The sequence below is a fragment of the Mesoplodon mirus genome (assembly GCF_964341445.2).
Source record: "Mesoplodon mirus genome assembly, chromosome: 3".
Lineage (NCBI taxonomy): Eukaryota > Metazoa > Chordata > Mammalia > Artiodactyla > Ziphiidae > Mesoplodon > Mesoplodon mirus.
Genome location: NC_138978.1, coordinates 162,291,770 through 162,311,199, shown reverse-complemented (window position 1 = coordinate 162,311,199; position 19,430 = coordinate 162,291,770). Strand labels below are relative to the sequence as shown.

Sequence of the window (19,430 nt, the reverse complement as noted above, 5' to 3'; positions counted from 1 at the left end):
GAGCTGACTATCTGTTTTTAGGAGTCTATTTTTTCCATTTGATTGTCTTTTTTTAAAATAAATTTATTTATTTTATTTATTTATTTTTGGCTGTGTTGGGTCTTCATTGCTGCACATGGGCTTTCTCTAGTTGTGGTGAGCGTGGGCTACTCTTCGTTGTGGTGCGCAGGCTTCTCATTGCAGTAGCTTTCCTTGTTGTGGAGCATGGGCTCTAGGCGCGGGTTTCAGTAGTTGTGGTGCACGGGCTCAGTAGTTGTGGCTTGTGGGCTCTAGAGCACAGGCTCAGTAGTTGTGGCGCATGGGCTTAGTTGCTCTGCAGCATGTGGGATCTTCCTGGACCAGGGCTCAAACCCATGTCCCCTGTGTTGGCAGGCAGGTTCTTAACCACTGCACCACCAGGGAAGCCCTGATTGTCTTTCTTACTGACTGGGAGATGTTCTTTTTTTTTTTTTTTTTGTGGTATGCGGGCCTCTCACTGTTGTGGCCTCTCCCGTTGCGGAGCACAGGCTCTGGATGCGCAGGCTCAGCGGCCATGGCTCACGGGCCCAGCCGCTCTGCGGCATGTGAGATCTTGCCGGACCGGGACACGAACCCGTGTCCCCTGCATCGGTAGGCGGACTCTCAACCACTGCGCCACCAGGGAAGCCCCTGGGAGATGTTCTTGATATATTCTGGTTTAAATATTGATGGCTGTCTTTTATTCAACCATATTCACACCCAAATAGATTAAAAGTAACAACACTTTTTCGGTACTTTACAGTTTACAAAATACTTCAATATCTTTTATCTCACTGAAATTACCCAGTAGCTCTTTGAGAGCCATATTATTTCCATTACAGATTATCCTCTATTTTACAGATTACTTAAGTGAAGATTAGTTAACCACGCTAATCAGTTAATAGGGGAAATAAGTTAAAAAATAAAATCTATTTTTCTTCACTTCAGCTACATCAAGAAAGCATTATTTTTGGTAGAAAATTTTATTGTCTTCCCTACTAATGGCCCAGGATTATAAATTCTTACTGATATGTATATATATTTTTTAATAAATTATTTTATTTTATTTTATTTTTGGCTGTGTTGGGTCTTCGTTGCTGCACGCGGGCTTTCTTCAGTTGCAGTGAGTGGGGGCCACAAGAAAGCATTTCTTATAGGAGAGAATCTAGCCCCTAAGTGACAGTGATTAGCATCTTACTTGTCACTGACAGTAGCAAGAATGAAATAGAAAATTTTCAAAAGGGGATTGGAGGAGCCTCCATTTCTGTTGATTGTATAGAAATACTCAATTTACTGTGAATGTGTCCATAAGAATTTTAACATATCTCCAACTTTACAGGTTATTAATCTGTTTTTTTTCTTTTTATTTTTAGTTACTGTATTTCTGCTAGTGGCTAGGCATTTTTTTAAGCACTATGTTGGGCTGGACAAAACTGAGATAAACAAACAGAGAAAAGTCAAATATAATTAGTAATAATTTAAAAGCATCTTACCATAATGTAGAGCTGTTTGACCTTCATTGTCCTATAAAAGAAACAAACAGTATATTTTAGAACCTAAGTTATTGCAAAAGTATGAAGGTACATAAGCTACAGCCAATATATATGATGATATACCAAAGTTCCACAGGTTTAACAGATACAGGAAAAGAAGTCAGTTCTTTGAGCCTCACAGTAACTTTTGACCAAACTCTCCATCTAGGAGAAAAGGAGAGTGCTGAATGGTGACTTGTACACTGCAGCAGCTACAATTAGAGTGACAGGATGACCAGATCTGCAGTTAGTGGCAGAAAAATGGACTCTGTATATCACTTATCTTGCTAGTATTATAGTGGTTTTTTCTAAGCACATTCCCAAAAGCTATCTAAGAAGTCTATGATTTACAGTAAGAGTTAGTAGCTTTTTAATCCCTTTTCAAAGATTCACTGATTCCAGGCTTATAACACTAGGTTTCCCAATCATATCAAATATCATAAAGAAATGCGATTTCAAGGCACACAAAGTCCTACAAGTTGTTAAAGACAAAAGTTCCCACATATACTCAGGAAACTCCAACTGTTCAGTTAATTTTTTATTCCTTTAAAACCAAGATACTCTAACTATATAAACTAGTTATAGCACAGATAAGTCTTTTTTAGCAATGCTATTTCTTTCTTTTAACTTAATTTTTATTTTATATTGGAGTATAGTTGATTTACAATGTTGTTAGTTTCAGGTGTACTGTGAAGTGATTCAGTCATATGTATACCTACATCTATTGTTTTTCAGATTCTTTTCCCATATAGGTTATTATAGAATATTGAGTACAGTTCTCTGTGCTATACAGCAGGTCCTTGTTGGTTATCTATTTTATATATAGTAGTGTGTCTATGTTAATCTCAAACTCCTAATTTATCCCTCCCCCTGCCTCTCCCCTTAGGTAAACATAAGTTTTTGAAATCTCTGAGTCTGTTCTGTTTTGTAAATAAGTTCATTTGTATCATTTTTTGGATTCCACATATAAGTTATAACATATGATATTTGTCTTTCTCTGACTTCATTTAGTATGATAATCTCTAGGTCCATCCATGTTGCTGCAAATGGCATTATTTCTTTATTTTTAATTTTTGCGGTACGCGGGCCACTCACCGTTGTGGCCTCTCCCGCTGCGGAGCACAGGCTCTGGATGCGCAGGCTCAGCGGCCATGGCTCACGGGCCCAGCCGCTCCATGGCACGTGGGATCCTCCCGGACCGGGGCACGAACCCGTGTCCCCTGCATTGGCAGGTGGACTCCCAACCACTGTGCTACCAGGGAAGCCCTATTTCCTTCATTTCTTATGGCTAATATTCCATTGTATATATGTACTACATCTTCTCTATCCATTCCTCTGTCGATGTACGCTTAGGTTGCTTCTGTGTCTTGGCTACTGTAAACAGTGCTGCAATGAACACTGGGGTGCATGTATCCTTTCAAACCATGGTTTTCTCCAGATATATGCCCAGGACTGGGATTGCTGGATCATATGGTAGCTCTGTTCTTAGTTTTTTAAGGCACCTCCACACTGCTCTCCATAGTGGTTGTACCAGTTTACCTTCCCACCAGAAGTGTAGGAGGGGTCCCCTTTTCTCCACACCCTCTCCAGAATTTATTGTTTGTAGACTTTTGATGATGGCCATTCTGACTGATGTGAGGTGATTCCTCATTGTAGTTTTGACTTGCATTTCTCTAATGATTAGCCATGTTGAGCATCTTTTCATGTGCTTTTTGGCCATCTGTATGTCTTTTTTTTTTTTTTTTTTTTTTTTGCGGTACGTGGGCCTCTCACTGTTGTGGCCTCTCCCATTGAGGAGCACAGGCTCCGGATGCGCAGGCTCAGCGGCCATGGCTCACGGGCCCAGCCGCTCCGCGGCATGTGGGATCTTCCCGGACCGGGGCATGAACCCGTGTCCCCTGCATCGGCAGGCAGACTCTCAACCACTGCGCCACCAGGGAAGCCCCTGTATGTCTTTCTTTAGAGAAATGTCTATTTAGATCTTCTGCCCACTGTTTGGTTGGTTTTTTTTTTTTTTTTTGATATTGAGCTGAATGAGCTGTTTGTAAAATTTGGAGATTAATCCTTGGTCGGTTGCTTCATTTGCAAATATTTTCTCCTATCCTGTGGGTTGTCTTTTCATTTTGTTTATGGCTTTCTTTGCTGTGCGGAAGCTTTTGAGTTTAATTAGGTCCCATTTGTTTATTTTTGTTTTTATTTTCATTACTCTAGGAGGTGGATCCAAAAAGATATTGCTGCAGCTTATGTCAAAGAGTGTTCTGCCTATGTTTTCCTCTAAGAGTTCTGTAGTATCCGGTCTTACATTTAGGTCTTTAATCCATCTTGAGTTTATTTTTGTGTGTGGTGTTAGGGAGTGTTTTAATTTCATTCTTTTACATGTAGCTGTCCAGTTTTCCCAGCACCATTTATTGAAGAGATTGTCTTTTCTCCATTGTATATTCTTTCCTCCTTTGTCATAGATTGACCACAGCTGTGTGGGTTTATTTCTGGGCTTTCTATCCTGTTCCACTGATCTATATTTCTGTTTTTATGCCAGTACCATACTGTTTTGATTACTGTAGCTTTGTAGTACAGTCTGAAGTCAGGGAGCCTGATTCCTCCAGCTCTGTTTTTCTTTCTCAGGATTGCTTTGGCTATTCAGGGTCTTTTGTGTTTCTGTACAAATTTAAAACTTTTTTGTTCTAGTTCTGTGAAAAATGCTATTATTGGTAATTTGATAGGGATTGCATTGAACTTGTAGATTGCCTTGGGTATTATAGTCATTTTCACAATGTTGATTCTTCCAATCCAAGAACATGGTATATCTTTCCATCTGAGCAAAGATATTTCTTAAGCTGAGAGCAGGTGATCACATTACATGAGCAACACATACTCAGGATTAAGTACAGGTGAAAAGTAGAATTTAGTAGTTTGGTTGATATGTATTTAGTATGTGCATGGCCATTATTAAGCCCCTGGTAATTAAAAATAAATGATTAACTATTATTGTGAATAACTGAGACAGGGTGGTATTATGATTTAAATCAACTACTCTTGGACAAGCCATATCTACCTTTCCCATTTCCTAAAAGCTGAATGTGGCAGTTGGCTCCCAGAAGGTTTTGGGTGTGGTTCTTTCTATTTAATCTCCTACGAAGAAAAGCAAAAAGCTGTCACAGAGAGCTTATTTTCTGGTTCAGACAGGTAGTAAGAAAAAAGTCATGCCTTAAGGGCTTTTTAACACCTAGAGAAGCTTGGCAGGGATAACAGCTGGTGGGGGTAGGGAAACAACTTTGAGGCAATACAGTTTAATTAAACTGTTTCCTACCAGGGAATAAGAGTTCTCATTGGATTTGGAGGTGAGGGGTGGGTGGGTGGGAGGAGATATGAAAGAAGTAATTTTGAAGAACCCCGTGAGTAGGGTAGACTCGTCTGAGGTGCAACAGTGGCTACATTTGGGATGCCCATTAAACATCATAAGGATAATAATAAACTCTAAGGGGAGTAAAAGATGGAAAGCAGCATCAAGAAGTCAGGAAGAGATAATTTTTGCCTACTACTTTTTTGTTTTTCGATACAGCCCCTACTTTGCTCCCAGCTCCTCTCTGCCTTGCCCTGCCCTTGAGGTTAAGGGCAGGTAAGAGAAGAGAGCTGAGGCAGCTACAGTAAACAGGATTGAAGAGATGATTATGTGGGGCAGCACAACAGTGTTGTACTCCAGAGTATATGGACTTGCCTTGCCTGACTATGGCCAAGGGCAGTTTTGAAAGAACTGCACTGCCCATTATGGCTTTAGACTCATATCTGCTTTGCTAGTTTACAGAGTTAATCTGTAAAAGTGTGTGTGTGTGTGTGTGTGTGTGTGTGTATGGGTACACACATCTGATGGGTTTATACATTCACATTTATAGCTTAAACGCCCGGCAACAGAAAGCAGTTTCAGAGTTTAATCTATTGCAGTTTCAGGACTCTAACTCATGCATCCATCATGCAAGGTTATATTTTCCACAATTATCCTCTTTAGAAACTAGTTCTCTTGCTATTTGTGCATAACTTTCTTGTTTAATCACTGTGTTCATATATACTCAAAGTTCAGTTTCATTCTATTTGTAATTGCTTATCTTCACTAGAGAGGTGGAAGCATACTTAATTTATTTTAGTCACTTTGACCAATGAATACTAAATCTCTATCTCCACCCCAACTTCCAACTAATTAATTAAAAATGTTTATTGAGCTCCTACTATGGCCCAGGCACTGTTCTAGGTACTGGGAATAAAAAGGTGACAAAAACAGAGGTCTCTCATGTTATAAATCTTACATTCTAGTGATAGGTGAAGTAGTAAGCAAATAAATCTATCCTATAATAGGTAGTGATATGTGCTCTGAAAAAAAAAGGCATAATAGAGTCTAGCGTGATGTGGGATGCTATTTTAGGTAGAAAGAACAAGGAAGAACTTTATGAGAAGATATGTACACATAGACAGTTGAGGAAGAGTCTAGGGTAGCCATGGAACACAAGCTGAGCAAATCATAGCATCCATCATCCTCCTGGACTAAAAGTAAGCAAGTCACTCAAGCCAAATCAATTAGAGTTTTCTCTCAGGATTTAAAAAAATGGAGCTAGGAGACAGAAGTGTGTATGCAGAGAAGGTCTTTTGCTCTCTGGTCAAAAGAAAATGGTGTAGTGAATAAAGAGATACAAAAAGATAAATATTGTATCATTCCACTTATATGAAGTGCTTAGAGAAGTCAAATTCAGAGAGACAGAAATAGAATAGTGGTTACCAGGGGCTGGAGGGAGGGAGGAATGGGGAGTTATTGTTCAGTGGGTACAGAGTTTCAGTATGGGATGATGAAAACGTTCTGGAGATGGGTAGTGGTGATGGTTGCATACAATGTGAATGTACTTAATGCCACTGACCTGTGCACCTAAAAATGCTTAGTTAATTTTCTCATGTATATCTTAACACAATTTTTTATAAAAGAAAAAAAGTAAAAGATGTGGGCCAAAAACCTATACAAGTAGCACTGTTCTCCACTTTTTGGAGAAAACTGGTCTGCGGTAGGAGAGAATGAAGTATCCACAAAGAAGAAAGTAGTGGTGAAAGATCCAGAGAGAGTGTGTCTCTGGTTCTTGTCATTCCAGGTATGTCCTTGCCTTCCTTGGTTAGGTGAGCAAACAACAAAATACCCTCTAGGCAAATGTGATCTTTTTGTCACTTGCAAACAAGAGTCCTAATATAGAACTCAAGGCAATTTGTGACCCAAGCCTTGGTCATCTTCCTCCCAATTTTGTGACTGCTGATTCCCAGTAAGAATACCTATCTGGACTCCCACAGCTGTAAATGCTCTTCACTCTGCTTGAAAACTATCCTCCAACCTTATGGTGTTTTGCTCTTTTCTCCTATTTTAAAGGTCATCTTTGATATACTTAACCATTTTAAGTAGACCTATGGTCCCTAAATTTCTTTTATTTGAGCTCAGGGAGAGGAAGCAGGTGGTGCTGCATGTGATATTTGTGGTGCTGCCTGAGATTTGAGTATTATTGATTGCTTCCTGTGTGCTTTATAATTTTAGACTGTAAATTCATTTTAAGTGGGGTTTTATCTGTGAAAAATTCTGTGCTATATTCTCTGGATTGAGATTCTGTCCCTCCAGAATGATTTTGCTTTTGTTTCTGCCAGACACTATGGAGATATTAGCAGTCTGATATCCCTACGTTGATTTCTTAGCTTGGGGACTTTTGAACACTTAAGTAGTGTAAATTATTTTTTTAACATCTTTATAGGAGTATAATTGCTTTACATTGTTGTTAGTTGCTGCTAAATAACAAAGTGAATCAGCTATATATATATATATACATCCCCATAGGCCACCCTCTTGCGTCTCCCTCCCACCCTCCCTATCCTGTCCCTCTAGGAGGTCACAAAGCACTGAGCTGATCTCCCTGCGCTATGCAGCCGCTTCCCACTAGCTATCTATTTAATATTTGATAGTGTATATATGTCAGTGCCACTCTCACTTTGTCTCAGCTTACCTTTCCCCCTCCCCGTGTCCTCAAGTCCATTCTCTATGTCTGCATCTTTATTCCTGTCCTGCCCCCTAGGTATTATTATTATTTTTTTTTAGATTCCATATATATGTGTTAGCTTACGGTATTTGTTTTTCTCTTTCTGACTTACTTCACTCTGTATGAGACTCTAGGTCCATCCCCTCACAACAAATAATCCAATTTCTTTTCTTTTTATGGCTGAGTAATATTCCATTGTATATATGTGCCACATCTTTATCCATTCATCTGTTCATGGACACTTAGGTTCCTTCCAAGTCCTGGCTATTGTAAATAGTGCTGCAGTGAACACTGTGGTACATGACTCTTTTTGAATTATGGTTTTCTCAGGGCATATGCCCAGTAGTGGGATTGCTGGGTCGTATGGTAGTTCTGTTTTTAGTTTTTTAAGGAACCTCCACACTGTTCTCCATAGTGGCTGTATCAAGTTACATTCCCATCAACAGTGCAAAAGAGTGCCCTTTTCTCCACACCCTCTCCAGAATTTATTGTTTGTAGATTTTTTGATGATGGCCATACTGACTGGTGTGAGATAATATCTCATTGTACTTTTGTTTGGACTTCTCTAATGATTAATGATGTTGAGCATCCTTTCATGTGTTTGTTGGCAATCTGTATATCTTCTTGGGAGAAATGTCTCTTTAGGTCTTCTGCCCATTTTTTTTTTTTTTTTTTTTTGTGGTACGCGGGCCTCTGTTGTGGGCTCTCCCGTTACGGAGTACAGGCTCCGGACGCGCAGGCTCAGCGGCCATGGCTCACGGGCCCAGCTGCTCCACAGCATGTGGGATCTTCCCAGACCAGGGCACGAACCCATGTCCCCTGCATCGGCAGGCAGACTCTCAACCACTGCACCGCCAGGGAAGCCCTCTGCCCATTTTTGGATTGGGTTGTTCTGTTGATATTGAGTTACATGAGCTGCTTGTATATTTTGGAGATTAATCCTTTGTCAGTTGCTTCATTTGCAAATATTTTCTCCCATTCTAAGGGTTCTCTTTTTGTCTTGTTTAGGGTTTCCTTTGCTGTGCAAAACCTTTTAAGTTTCAGTAGGTCCCATTTGTTTATTTTTGTTTTTATTTCCATTTCCCTAGGAGGTGGGTCAAAAAGGATCTTGCTGCGTGTGATATATGTCACAGAGTGTTCTGCCTATGTTTTCCTCTAAGAGTTTTATAGTGTCTGGCCTTACATTTAGGTCTTTAATCCATTTGGAGTTTATTTTTGTGTATGGTGTTAGGAAGTGTTCTAATTTCATTCTTTTACATGTAGCTGTCCAGTTTCCCCAGCACCACTTATTGAAGAGGCTGTGTTTTCTCCACTGTATATTCTTGCCTCCTTTTTCAAAGATAAGGTGACCATATGTGCATGGGTTTATCTCTGGGCTGTCTATCCTGTTCCATTGATCTGTGTTTGTTTTTGTGCCAGTACCATACTGTCTTGATTACTGTAGCTTTGTAGTATAGTCTGAAGTCAGGGAGCCTGATTCCTCCAGCTCCCTTTTTCTTTCTCAAGATTGCTTTGGCTATTCTGGGTCTTTTGTGTTTCAGTACAAATTGTGACATTTCTTGTTCTAGTTCTGTGAAAAATGCCATTGGTAGTTTAAAAGGGACTGCACTGAATCTGTAGATTGCTTTGGGTAGTATAGTCATTTTCACAATGTTGATTCTTCCAGTCCAAGAACATGGTATTTCTCTCCATCTGTTGGTATCATCTTTAATTTCTTTCAACGGTGCCTTATAGTTTTCTGCATACAGGTCTTTTGTCTCCTTAGGTAGGTTTATTCCTAGCTATTTTATTCTCTTTGTTGCAGTGGTAAATTGGAGTGTTTCCTTATTTTCTCTTTCAGATTTTTCATCATTAGTGTATAGGAATGCAAGAGATTTCTGTGCATTAATTTTGTATCCTTCTACTTTACCAAATTCATTGATTAGTAGTTTTCTGATAGCATCTTTAGGATTCTCTATGTATAGTATCATGTCATCTGCAAACAGTGACAGTTTTACTTCTTCTTTTCTGATTTGGATTCCTTTTATTTCTTTTTCTTCTATTATTGCTATAGCTAAAACTTCCAAAACTATGCTGAATAATAGTGGTTAGAGTGGGCAACCTTGTCTTGTTCCTGATCTTAGTGGAAATCGTTTCAGTGTTTCACCACTGAGAACGATGTTGGCTGTGTGTTTGTCATATGTGACCTTTATTATGGTGAGGTAAGTTTCCTCTATGCCTACTTTCTGGAGAGTTTTTAATCATAAATGGGTGCTGAAATTTGTTGAAAGCTTTTTCTGCATCGATTGAGATTATTATATGCTTTCTATCCTTCAATTTGTTAATATGGTGTATCACATTGATTGACTTACATATACTGAAGAATCCTTGCATTCCTGGGATAAACCCCACTTGATCATGGTGTATGTTCCTTTTAATGTGCTGCTGGATCCTTTTTGCTAGTAGTTTGTTGGGGATTTTTGCATCTGTGTTCCTCAGTGATACTGGCCTGTAGTTTTCTTTTTTTGTAACATCTTGTCTGGTTTTGGTATCAGCATGATGGTGGCCTGTTAGAAGGAATGTGGGGATGTTCCTCCCTCTGCTATATTTTGGAAGAGTTTGAGAAGGATAGGTGTTAGCTCTTCCTTAAATGTTTGATAGAATTCACCCGTGAATCCATCTGGTCCTGGGCATTTGTATGTTGGAAGATTTTTAATCACAATTTCAATTTCAGTGCTTGTGATTGGTCTGTTTATGTTTTCTTTTTCTTCCTGGTTCAGTCTCGGAAGGTTGTGCTTTTTAAGAATCTGTCCACTTCTTCCAGGTTGTCCATTTTATTGGCATAGAGTTGCTTGTAGTAATCTCTCATGATCCTTTGTATTTCTGCTGTGTCAGTGGTTACTTCTCCTTTTTCACTTCTAATTCTATTGATTTGAGTCTTCTCCCTTTTTTCTTGATGCATCTGGCTAATGGTTTATCAACTTTGTTTATCTTCTCAAAGAACCAGATTTTAGTTTTATTGATCTTTGCTACTGTTTCCTTCATTTCTTTTTCATTTATTTCTGATCTGATCTTCATGATTTCTTTCCTTCTGCTAACTTTGGGGTTTTTTGGTTCTTCTCTAATTGCTTTAGGTGTAAGTTTAGGTTGTTTATTTGAGATTTTTCTTGTTTCTTGAGGTAGGATTGTATTGCTACAAACTTCCCTCTTAGAACTGCTTTTCCTGTATCCCATAGGTTTGGGGCCATCGTGTTTTCATTGTCATTTGTTTCCAGGTATTTTTTGATTTCCTCGGTGATCTCTTCGTTATTTAGTAGCATATTGTTTAGCCTCCATGTGTTTGTATTTTTTACAGTTTTTTTTTCCTGTAATTGATATCTAGTCTCATAGTGTTGTGGTTGGAAAAAGTACTTGATACATTTTCAATTTTCTTAACTTTACCAAGGCTTGATTTGTGACCCAAGATGTGATCTATCCTGGAGAATGTTCCATGAGCACTTGAGGAGAAAGTGTATCCCGTTGTTCTTGGATGGAATGTCCTATAAATATCAATTAAGTCCAACTTGTTTAATGTATCATTTAAAGCTTGTGCTTCCTTATTTATTTTCATTTTGGTTGATCTGTCCATTGGTGAAAGTGGGGTGTTAAAATCCCGCTATTATTGTGTTCTTCGATTTCCCCTTTTATGGCTGTCAGCATTTGCCTTATGTATTGAGGTGCTCCTATGTTGGGTGCATAAATATTTACATTGTTATATGTTCTTCTTGGATTGATCCCTTGATCATTATGTAGTGTCCTTCTTTGTCTCCTGTAATAGTCTTTATTTTAAAGCCTATTTTTTTCTGATATGAGAAATTGCTACCCCAGCTTTAGTTTGATTTCCATTTGCATGGAATATCTTTTTCCATCCCCTCACTTTTATTTTTATTTTTATTTTTGCAGTATGCAGGCCTCTCACTCTTGTGGCCTCTCCCGTTGCGGAGCACAGGCTCCAGATGTGGAGGCCCAGCAGCCATGGCTCATGGGCCCAGCCGCTCCGCAGCATGTGGGATCTCCCTGACCGGGGCACGAACCCGTGTCCCCTGCATTGGCAGGCAGACTCTCAACCACTGTGCCACCAGGGAAGCCCCATCCCCTCACTTTTAGTCTGTACGTGTCTCTAGGTCTGAAGTGGGTCTCCTGTACATAGCATATATACAGATCTTGTTTTTGTATCCATTCAGCCAGTCTAGGTCTTATGGTTGGAGCATTTAATCCATTTACATTTAAGGTAATTATCAACATGTATGTTCCTATTACCATTTTCTTAATTGTTTTGGGTTTGTTATTGTAGGTCTTTTCCTTCTTTTGTGTTTCCTGCCTAGAGAAGTTCCTTTAGCATTTGTTGTAAAACTGGTTTGGTGGTGCTTAATTCTGTCAGATTTTGCTTGTCTGTAAAGGTTTTAATTTCTTCATCAAATCTGAATGAGATCCTTGCTGGGTAGAGTAATCTTGGTTGTAGGTTTTTCCCTTTCATCACTTTAAATATGTCTGCCAGTCCCTTCTGGGTTGCAGAGTTTCTGCTGAAAGATCAGCTGTTAACTTTATGAGGATTCCCTTGTACGTTATTTGTTGCTTTTCCATTGTTGCTTTTTATATTTTTTCTTTGTATTTAATTTTTGATAGTTTGATTAATATGTGTCTTGGTGTATTTCTCCTTGGATTTATCCTGTATGGGACTCTCTGAGCTTCCTGGACTTGACTATTTCCTTTCCCATATTAGGGAAGTTTTCAACTATAATCTCTTCAAATATTTTCTCATTCCCTTTCTTTTTCTCTTCTTCTTCTGGGACCCCTATAATTTGAATGTTGGTGTGTTTACTGTTGTCCCAGAGTTCTCAGTGACTGTCCTCAATTCTTTCCATTCTTTTTCCTTTATTCTGCTCTGTGGTAGTTATTTCCACTATTTTATCTTCCAGGTCACTTATCTGTTCTTCTGCCTCAGTTATTCTGCTATTGATTCCTTCTAGAGAATTTTTAATTTCATTTATTGTGTTGTTCATCGTTGTTTGCTCTTTAGTTCTTCTGTATCCTTGTTAAACGTTTCTTGTATTTTCTCCATTCTATTTCCAAGATTTTGGATCATCTCTACTATCATTACTCTGAATTCTTTTTCAGGTAGGCTGCCTATTTCCTCTTCATTTGTTTGGTGTGGTGGGTTTTTACCTTGCTTCTTCATCTCCTGCATATTTCTCTGTCTTGCCATTTTGCTCAACTTACTGTGTTTGGGGTCTCCTTTTCGCTGGCAGCAGGTTCGTAGTTCCCGTTGTTTTTGGTGTCTGCCCCCTGTGGGTAAGGTTGGCTCAGTGGGTTATGTAGGCTTCCTGGTGGAGGGGACTGGTACCTGTGTTCTGGTGGATGAGGCTGGATCTTGTCTTTCTGGTGGGCCAGACCGTGTCCAGTGGTGTGTTTTGGGGTGTCAGCACTGCAGCTTGCTGGTTTTTGAGTGGAGCTGGGTCTTAGCGTTGAGACAGAGATATGTGGGAGAGCTGTTGCCGATTCATATTATGTGGGGCCAGGAGGTCTCTGGTGGTCCAATGTCCTGATTTCGGCTCTCCCACCTCAGAGGCTCATGCCTGACACCTGACTGGAGCACCAAGACACTGTCAGCCACATGGCATAGACAAATGTTGTAAAAATCTGACTGGTGTCTTGGATTTCTCTCCGCTGGGAGATTTATCCAAGCCAGGTTCCCTTTGTCAGAAACACAGCAAGCCAAAATGCTGAAACACCCAAGGTTTGCAGCGAAGACAGTGCTTATTCACAAGGCAGCCAAGGAGAAGACAGGGGAACAGATCTCAAATTTGGCTCCTGGAAGACAAGGGGCTAGCGTATTTATGGGATAAAGAATAACGTAGCAGGGCTGTCTGAGGTGTAGCAAGTGTGGGGAGCATGGGGAACGTGGGGAAAGGTGATTGGGTAAGGTGTGGTACATGTGGTAATCCAATAGTGTAAATTTAAAAAGGGCAAACCTCTCTCGATCCCACCTCCCACTCCTGGGATTGGAGTACAGGCCAAGAAAAACTCTCCACGTCAACTCTGTTGGTGGGCAGAGTTTTAAAGTCTACTTCTTCCTGATGGTGGTTGCTGTTTTTAGAGAGATCTCTACCTCATGGGTACTGAGAATGGCCAATCCTTCCTTTCACGGCAGCCAAGTGTTGGTTTAAACTTACCAGTTTCTTTTTAAAGCTTTGGGCTTATTAAAAATTTAAGGCTTAATATTGTAGTTTGTTTCTTAGCTGTGTTTGTTTTGGCCCTCAGAGAACTACCCTGCATTTTTGTAAGCTCTGCTGTGCATTTAAAGGGATTTTATTCTGCGTTTCTGGGTATTTTGTAGTGGGAGAATCTTCAGATTATTTAGTCTGGAATCTTGTAAGAAAAGGAAATCCCCTCAGTCTTTAAGATTCAGTTCATCCTCTTTAGGAAACCTCGACTCCTTAGGTGGGGTTAGGGGCCCCTCTTTCCTACCACTGCAGCATAGCTTACACTATATGTACTTATCTGTCTCTTCCATTAAGACTGTAAACTTCTTGTATCCAAGTACTATGTCTTTCATCCAGTGCCCATCACAGTGTCTTGCATAACATGTGTGCTCAATAAATGTTCATGAAATGAGAGAATGAATATATTACTTTAACCTTTCCTTATTGGTTTATTCTTTAATCTCTTGACTGACCTTTTTTCTTTTATCTGAACTTAAAAAAGAAGTCCCTACATATTTCCTACAGAGAGCATAATGCCAGATGTAATAATCCTACAAGGGCCCAAACAGTCATGAACAGGAGACTCAGTTTACAGCTAACTCAGTGAAAAATCACTATTACTTTCAGTTTGACTTTCAGATTCCTTTTTCTCCTATGTGAAGAGCACAAGTTGGTCTCTATTGAATTTATACAGATTATTTCTTTCCCCACATGTATTCTACACTAATCCTTTCTTACTTTCTTATTTTTGATTATTATCTCCATTTTATTAATAATTATTTTCTTTTTTTTATTAGTTTCTGCTTTATAACAAAGTGAATCAGTCATACATATACATCTGTTCCCATATCCCTTCCCTCTTGCGTCTCCCTCTCTCCCACCCTCCGTATCCCACCCCTCCAGGCGGTCACAAAGCACTGAGCTGATCTCCCTGTGCTATGTGGCTGCTTCCCACTATCTATCTACCTTACATTTGGTACTGTATATATGTCCATGCCTCTCTTTCGCTTTGTCACAGCTTACCCTTCCCCCTCCCCATATCTTCAAGTCCATTCTCAAGTAGGTCTGTGTCTTTATTCCTGTTTTACCCCTAGGTTCTTCATGACATTTTTTCCCTTAAATTCCATATATATGTGTTAGCATACGGTATTTGTCTTTCTCTTTCTGACTTACTTCACTCTGTATGACAGACTCTAGGTCTATCCACCTCATTACAAACAGCTCAGTTTCGTTTCTTAATAATTATTTTCTTTAAGGGCTAAGTTTTCTTCTCTCTCCAGATTGGGCATGCTATCAAATATAAGTATGTACATATACATTTAAATTTTATTTACTGTTATTTTTTAATTGAAGTATAGTTGATTTACAATGTATTAATTTCTGCTATACAGCAAAGTGATTCAGTTTTACATATATATATGTATACACACATTTAAAAAAATATATATTATTTTCCATTATGGTTTATCATAGGATATTGAATATAGTTCTCTGTGCTATATAATAGGACTCTGTTGTCCACCCACTCTATATATAAAAGCTTACATCTGCTAACCCCAACCTCCCACTCCATCCTTCCCCCAACCCCCTCCCCATTGGCAACCACTGGTCTGTCCTCTATGTCCATGATTCTGTTTCTGTTTCATAGATAGGTTTATTTATGTCATATTTCAGATTCCATACATAAGTGATATCATATGGTATTTGTCTTTCTCTTTCTTACTTAATATGATAATCTCTAGTTGCATCCATGTTGCTGTAAATGACATTATTTCATTCCTTTTTATGGCTGAGCAGTATTCCATTGTATATATGCACCACATTTTCTGTATCCATTCATCTGTAAATGCACACTTAGATTGTTTCCATGTCTTGGCTATTGTGAACAGTGCTGCTATGAACATTGGGGTGCATGTATCTTTTTGAATTATAGTTTTGCCTGGGTACGTGCCCAGGACTGGGATTGCTGGATCATATGGTAATTCTATTTTTAGTTTTCTGAGGAACGACCATACTGTTTTTCACAGTGGCTGTGCCAACTTACATCCCCACCAACAGTGCAGGAGGGTTCCCTTTTCTCCACACCCTCTCCAGCATTTGTTATTTGTAGACTTCTTAATGATGCCCATTCTGACTGGTGTGAGGTGGTACCTCTTTGTAGCTGTGAGTTGAATTTCTCTAATAATTAGCAATGTTGAGCATATTTTCACGTGCCTATTGGACATCTGTATTTATTCTTTGGAGAAATGTCTATTTAGGTCTTCTGCCCATTTTTCAATTGGGTTGTTGTTCTTTTGTTGTTGTTGAGCTATATGAGCTGTTTGTATATTTTGGAAATTAAGCTCTTGTCAGTTGCATAATTTGCAAATATTTTCTCCCATTCTGTATTTTCATTTTGTTTATGGTTTCCTTTGCTGTGCAGAAGCTTTTAAGTTTAGTTATGTCCCATTTGTTAATTTTTGTTTTTATTTCTACTGCCTTGGGAGACTGACCTAAGAAAACCTTGGTACAGTTTTATGTCAGAGAATGTTTTGCCTATGATCTCTTCTAGTAGTTTTATGGTGTCATGTCTTATGTTAAAGTCCTTAAGTCACTTTGAGTTTATTTTTGTGTATGGTGTGAGGGTGTGTTCTAACTTCATTGATTTACATGTGGCTGTCCAACGTTCCCAACACCACCTGCTGAAGAGACTTTTCCCCATTGTATATTCTTGACTCCTTTGTCGAAGATTAATTGACCATAGGTGTGTGGGTTTATTTCTGGGCTCTCTATTCTGTTCCGTTGATACATATGTCTGTTTTTGTGCCAATACCATGCTGTTCTGATTACTATAGCTTTGCAATATTGTCTGATGTTTGGGAGTGTTATGTTTCCTACTTGGTTCTTTTTCTTCAAGATGGCTTTGGCAATTCTGGGTCTTTTATGGTTCCATATGAATTTTAGGATTATTTGTTCTAGTTCTGTGAAAAATGGCATGGGTAATTTGATAGGAATTGCATTAAATCTGTAGATTGCTTTGGGTAGTATGGCCATTTTAACAATATTAATTATAAGTATTTTTAAAAATTCTGCCAAATGAAGTATTGATAAAAATATTAACTTATTAAGTCACTGATAATATTGCTGTTTTCTGTGCATAAAACTCTGTATCAGCCAAGTCCTAGTTTTTTTTCTACTGTTAAATGCATTTTATCAAGCTGAATCAAGAGCCTCATTTCCAAGTCTAGATCTATCTATCTATCCATCCATACACACACACATATATATTTTAGTCATGGAAATAACATGCTTCCTAGATGTTCTCTGTGAGCAGAAAATTCTCCTGAGTGTCACTGGGTTTCCTTTTCTTTTCTGTGAGCATAGTGACATTGATACTCTAATTCAGATCTGATCTACCATCTCTACCAATGTTACTTCTAAAGATACAGTATGCAGCATGAACCATTAAAAGAGTAATAATAGAGCTGCATGGAAGGGATAGTTTTTCCAATGTGACTAATGAGATTTTGTTCTTCTCCAGTAATTTGATATTTAGAATATAAATTCTATTTTAGTATTATTTCAAATGAATATATGATAAGGGAGGCACTCAAAATAGGTTGTGAGGAATTAGAGGTAGTGATAAAAATTCTGAGTAATATAATTTTAGATAATTTTTAATATTTCTAAGCTTGGAATGTATTGCCTCTCCTAATATGTGAGATCTGTGACCCTATATTAGAATATGATTAAACTAATCTGATAATTTAGATGTTTGCAAATGTATTTTACAATTATTTTTCTAAGAATTTTTCTGATGCATGAGTTAAGCCTTCAGTTGGTTACAGGCATACTCCTTTCTCAAAAAAGAAGAAAGTAGGTATAGTAACACTTCATTTAACTTGCACCTTTAGAGAGTGAAAAACCTGTCAGCAGTTTTTAAAAATAATTGGAACATTACTCTTTGAGCATGCGAACGTTAAAAACACCACCCTTATAACTTTCCAAGGCATTTTACTTCTCCTTCTCACTCTACATGGAGAAGATGGGAGATGATTTAACCTCTTCTTGATGATTCAGAGTTATCATCATAAACCGATGATGTCTCTCAATGTCTTGCACCAAGTAAATGTCTGGGCATATGAGTGAACAAAAACATTTGTTATACATGCTACGCTATGAATGATGCCTTCACAGGGCATCAAGTTATATAAAGCTCTTTGGTCTTCCACTAAATGGACCCAGACTACTTTTGCTTATTACTGAGTTTTATTTATTTATTTAAAGCTTTTCCTTAGTCATCGGATTATCCAATATCCTTTATTACTGTCAGTGCACCTAGACTCCTGATATTTTCTACTTCTGCTGAGGGCTGGAAATCAGACAAGTGAGTTTCTCAAGTTGTGTCTAAAATTAGGAATAGTCTCTGAGCCATGGTCTGTGATGGTCTCACAACATGATCTGCTGTATTTTATCACAGATCTGTGTATTTTATCTTGGTTTTGGGCCATATTCTCCATCAGTGATTTTCAGTGTATGTATATTTTTAACACTACAGAAGCTTTTGTTCATTAGAATCTGGAGTGACAAGTAATTGAGGCAAATATGAAGGTGGTACTGCTTTGGCTGAGAAGGGGAGCAACCTGGAGCTGTTCCGCTGCACACTTGGCATTCTTGCTTCTCCACCGGAAGGGGCTCCCATTGTGCAGAGTTTGATCACTTTCTAGAGACTTGAGGAGGCTGAGTAATAAGGCTCTGGTTAAGTTATATGTCACTGTTTCACCTGCTCTCTTTCTGTCTCTGGACACCTATCTAATCCACCACAAAACAGGGAAACATGATAAGAAAATAACCGAAAGGAAAACAACCAAAGGCAGCACTTATTGATTACTCATTCCTTCTAAGGCAACAAAGCAGATTCACATCTACACAAATGTTCTCAAGAACAAGTTTGCCGGGATTTCCCTGGTGGCCCAGAGGTTAAGACTCCATGCTCCCAGTGCAGGGGGCCTGGGTTCGATCCCTGGTCAAGGAACTAGATCCCGCTATGCCACAACTAAAAGATTCCACATGCAGCAACTAAAGATCCTGCACGTGGCAACAAAGATCCTGTGTGCCACAACTAAGACACAGTGTGGACAAATAAATATTAAAAAAAAAAAAACGGACAAGTTTGCTTTAGGAACTGAAGCTAAGATGACTTCATTGACTTCAACATGTTATTAAAATTGCTAGAGAGAGAGAGGAATTGGAGTAAAGTAGGCACAGTATAAGTGAGCAGCTGAAACTAAAGGATGGATAATGTATGTGCTATGCCCACAAGGTGGTCTTCTTAGGTTCATGTAATCATTCAGACGCATAAGACTACTTCTGAACACACTTGGCATCAGTTTACTCAGAAGGATTTCAGACAGAAACCATTCAGAACTTGCCATCAGGGCAGTGTCAGACTGGAGTTCTTGCAGTAATTCATGTGACAGCTTGTCCAGCCATCCACATGCTATCTTCTCTCTAGGAGATAAAGCCCATGGGTGAGGAGATCCATATTGTTAGATGTGGGTCCATCTTGGTTTGGAGAACCTGCTGCTTTATAGGAGCCATTGTATCTTCTAACAGTAGCTTCTAGGGTCACACAATGGATATCCCAATTA

General features: G+C 38.9%; 1 protein-coding gene across 4 annotated transcripts in view; it reads right to left on the bottom strand.

The window, feature by feature from the left end:
• Positions 1–19,430, bottom strand: part of ACBD6 (acyl-CoA binding domain containing 6) — a 227,427-nt gene that overhangs the window by 28,532 nt on the left and 179,465 nt on the right. For 3 of the 4 annotated variants that reach the window (XM_082616570.1, XM_082616572.1, XM_082616573.1), the window contains one exon: positions 1,491–1,521. In XM_082616570.1, the coding sequence (XP_082472696.1) occupies positions 1,491–1,521 (31 nt within the window). Of the gene's footprint in view, positions 1–1,490; positions 1,522–18,572; positions 18,592–19,430 lie in introns of those variants that run through there. The other variant, XR_014293615.1, reaches the window with a different exon arrangement.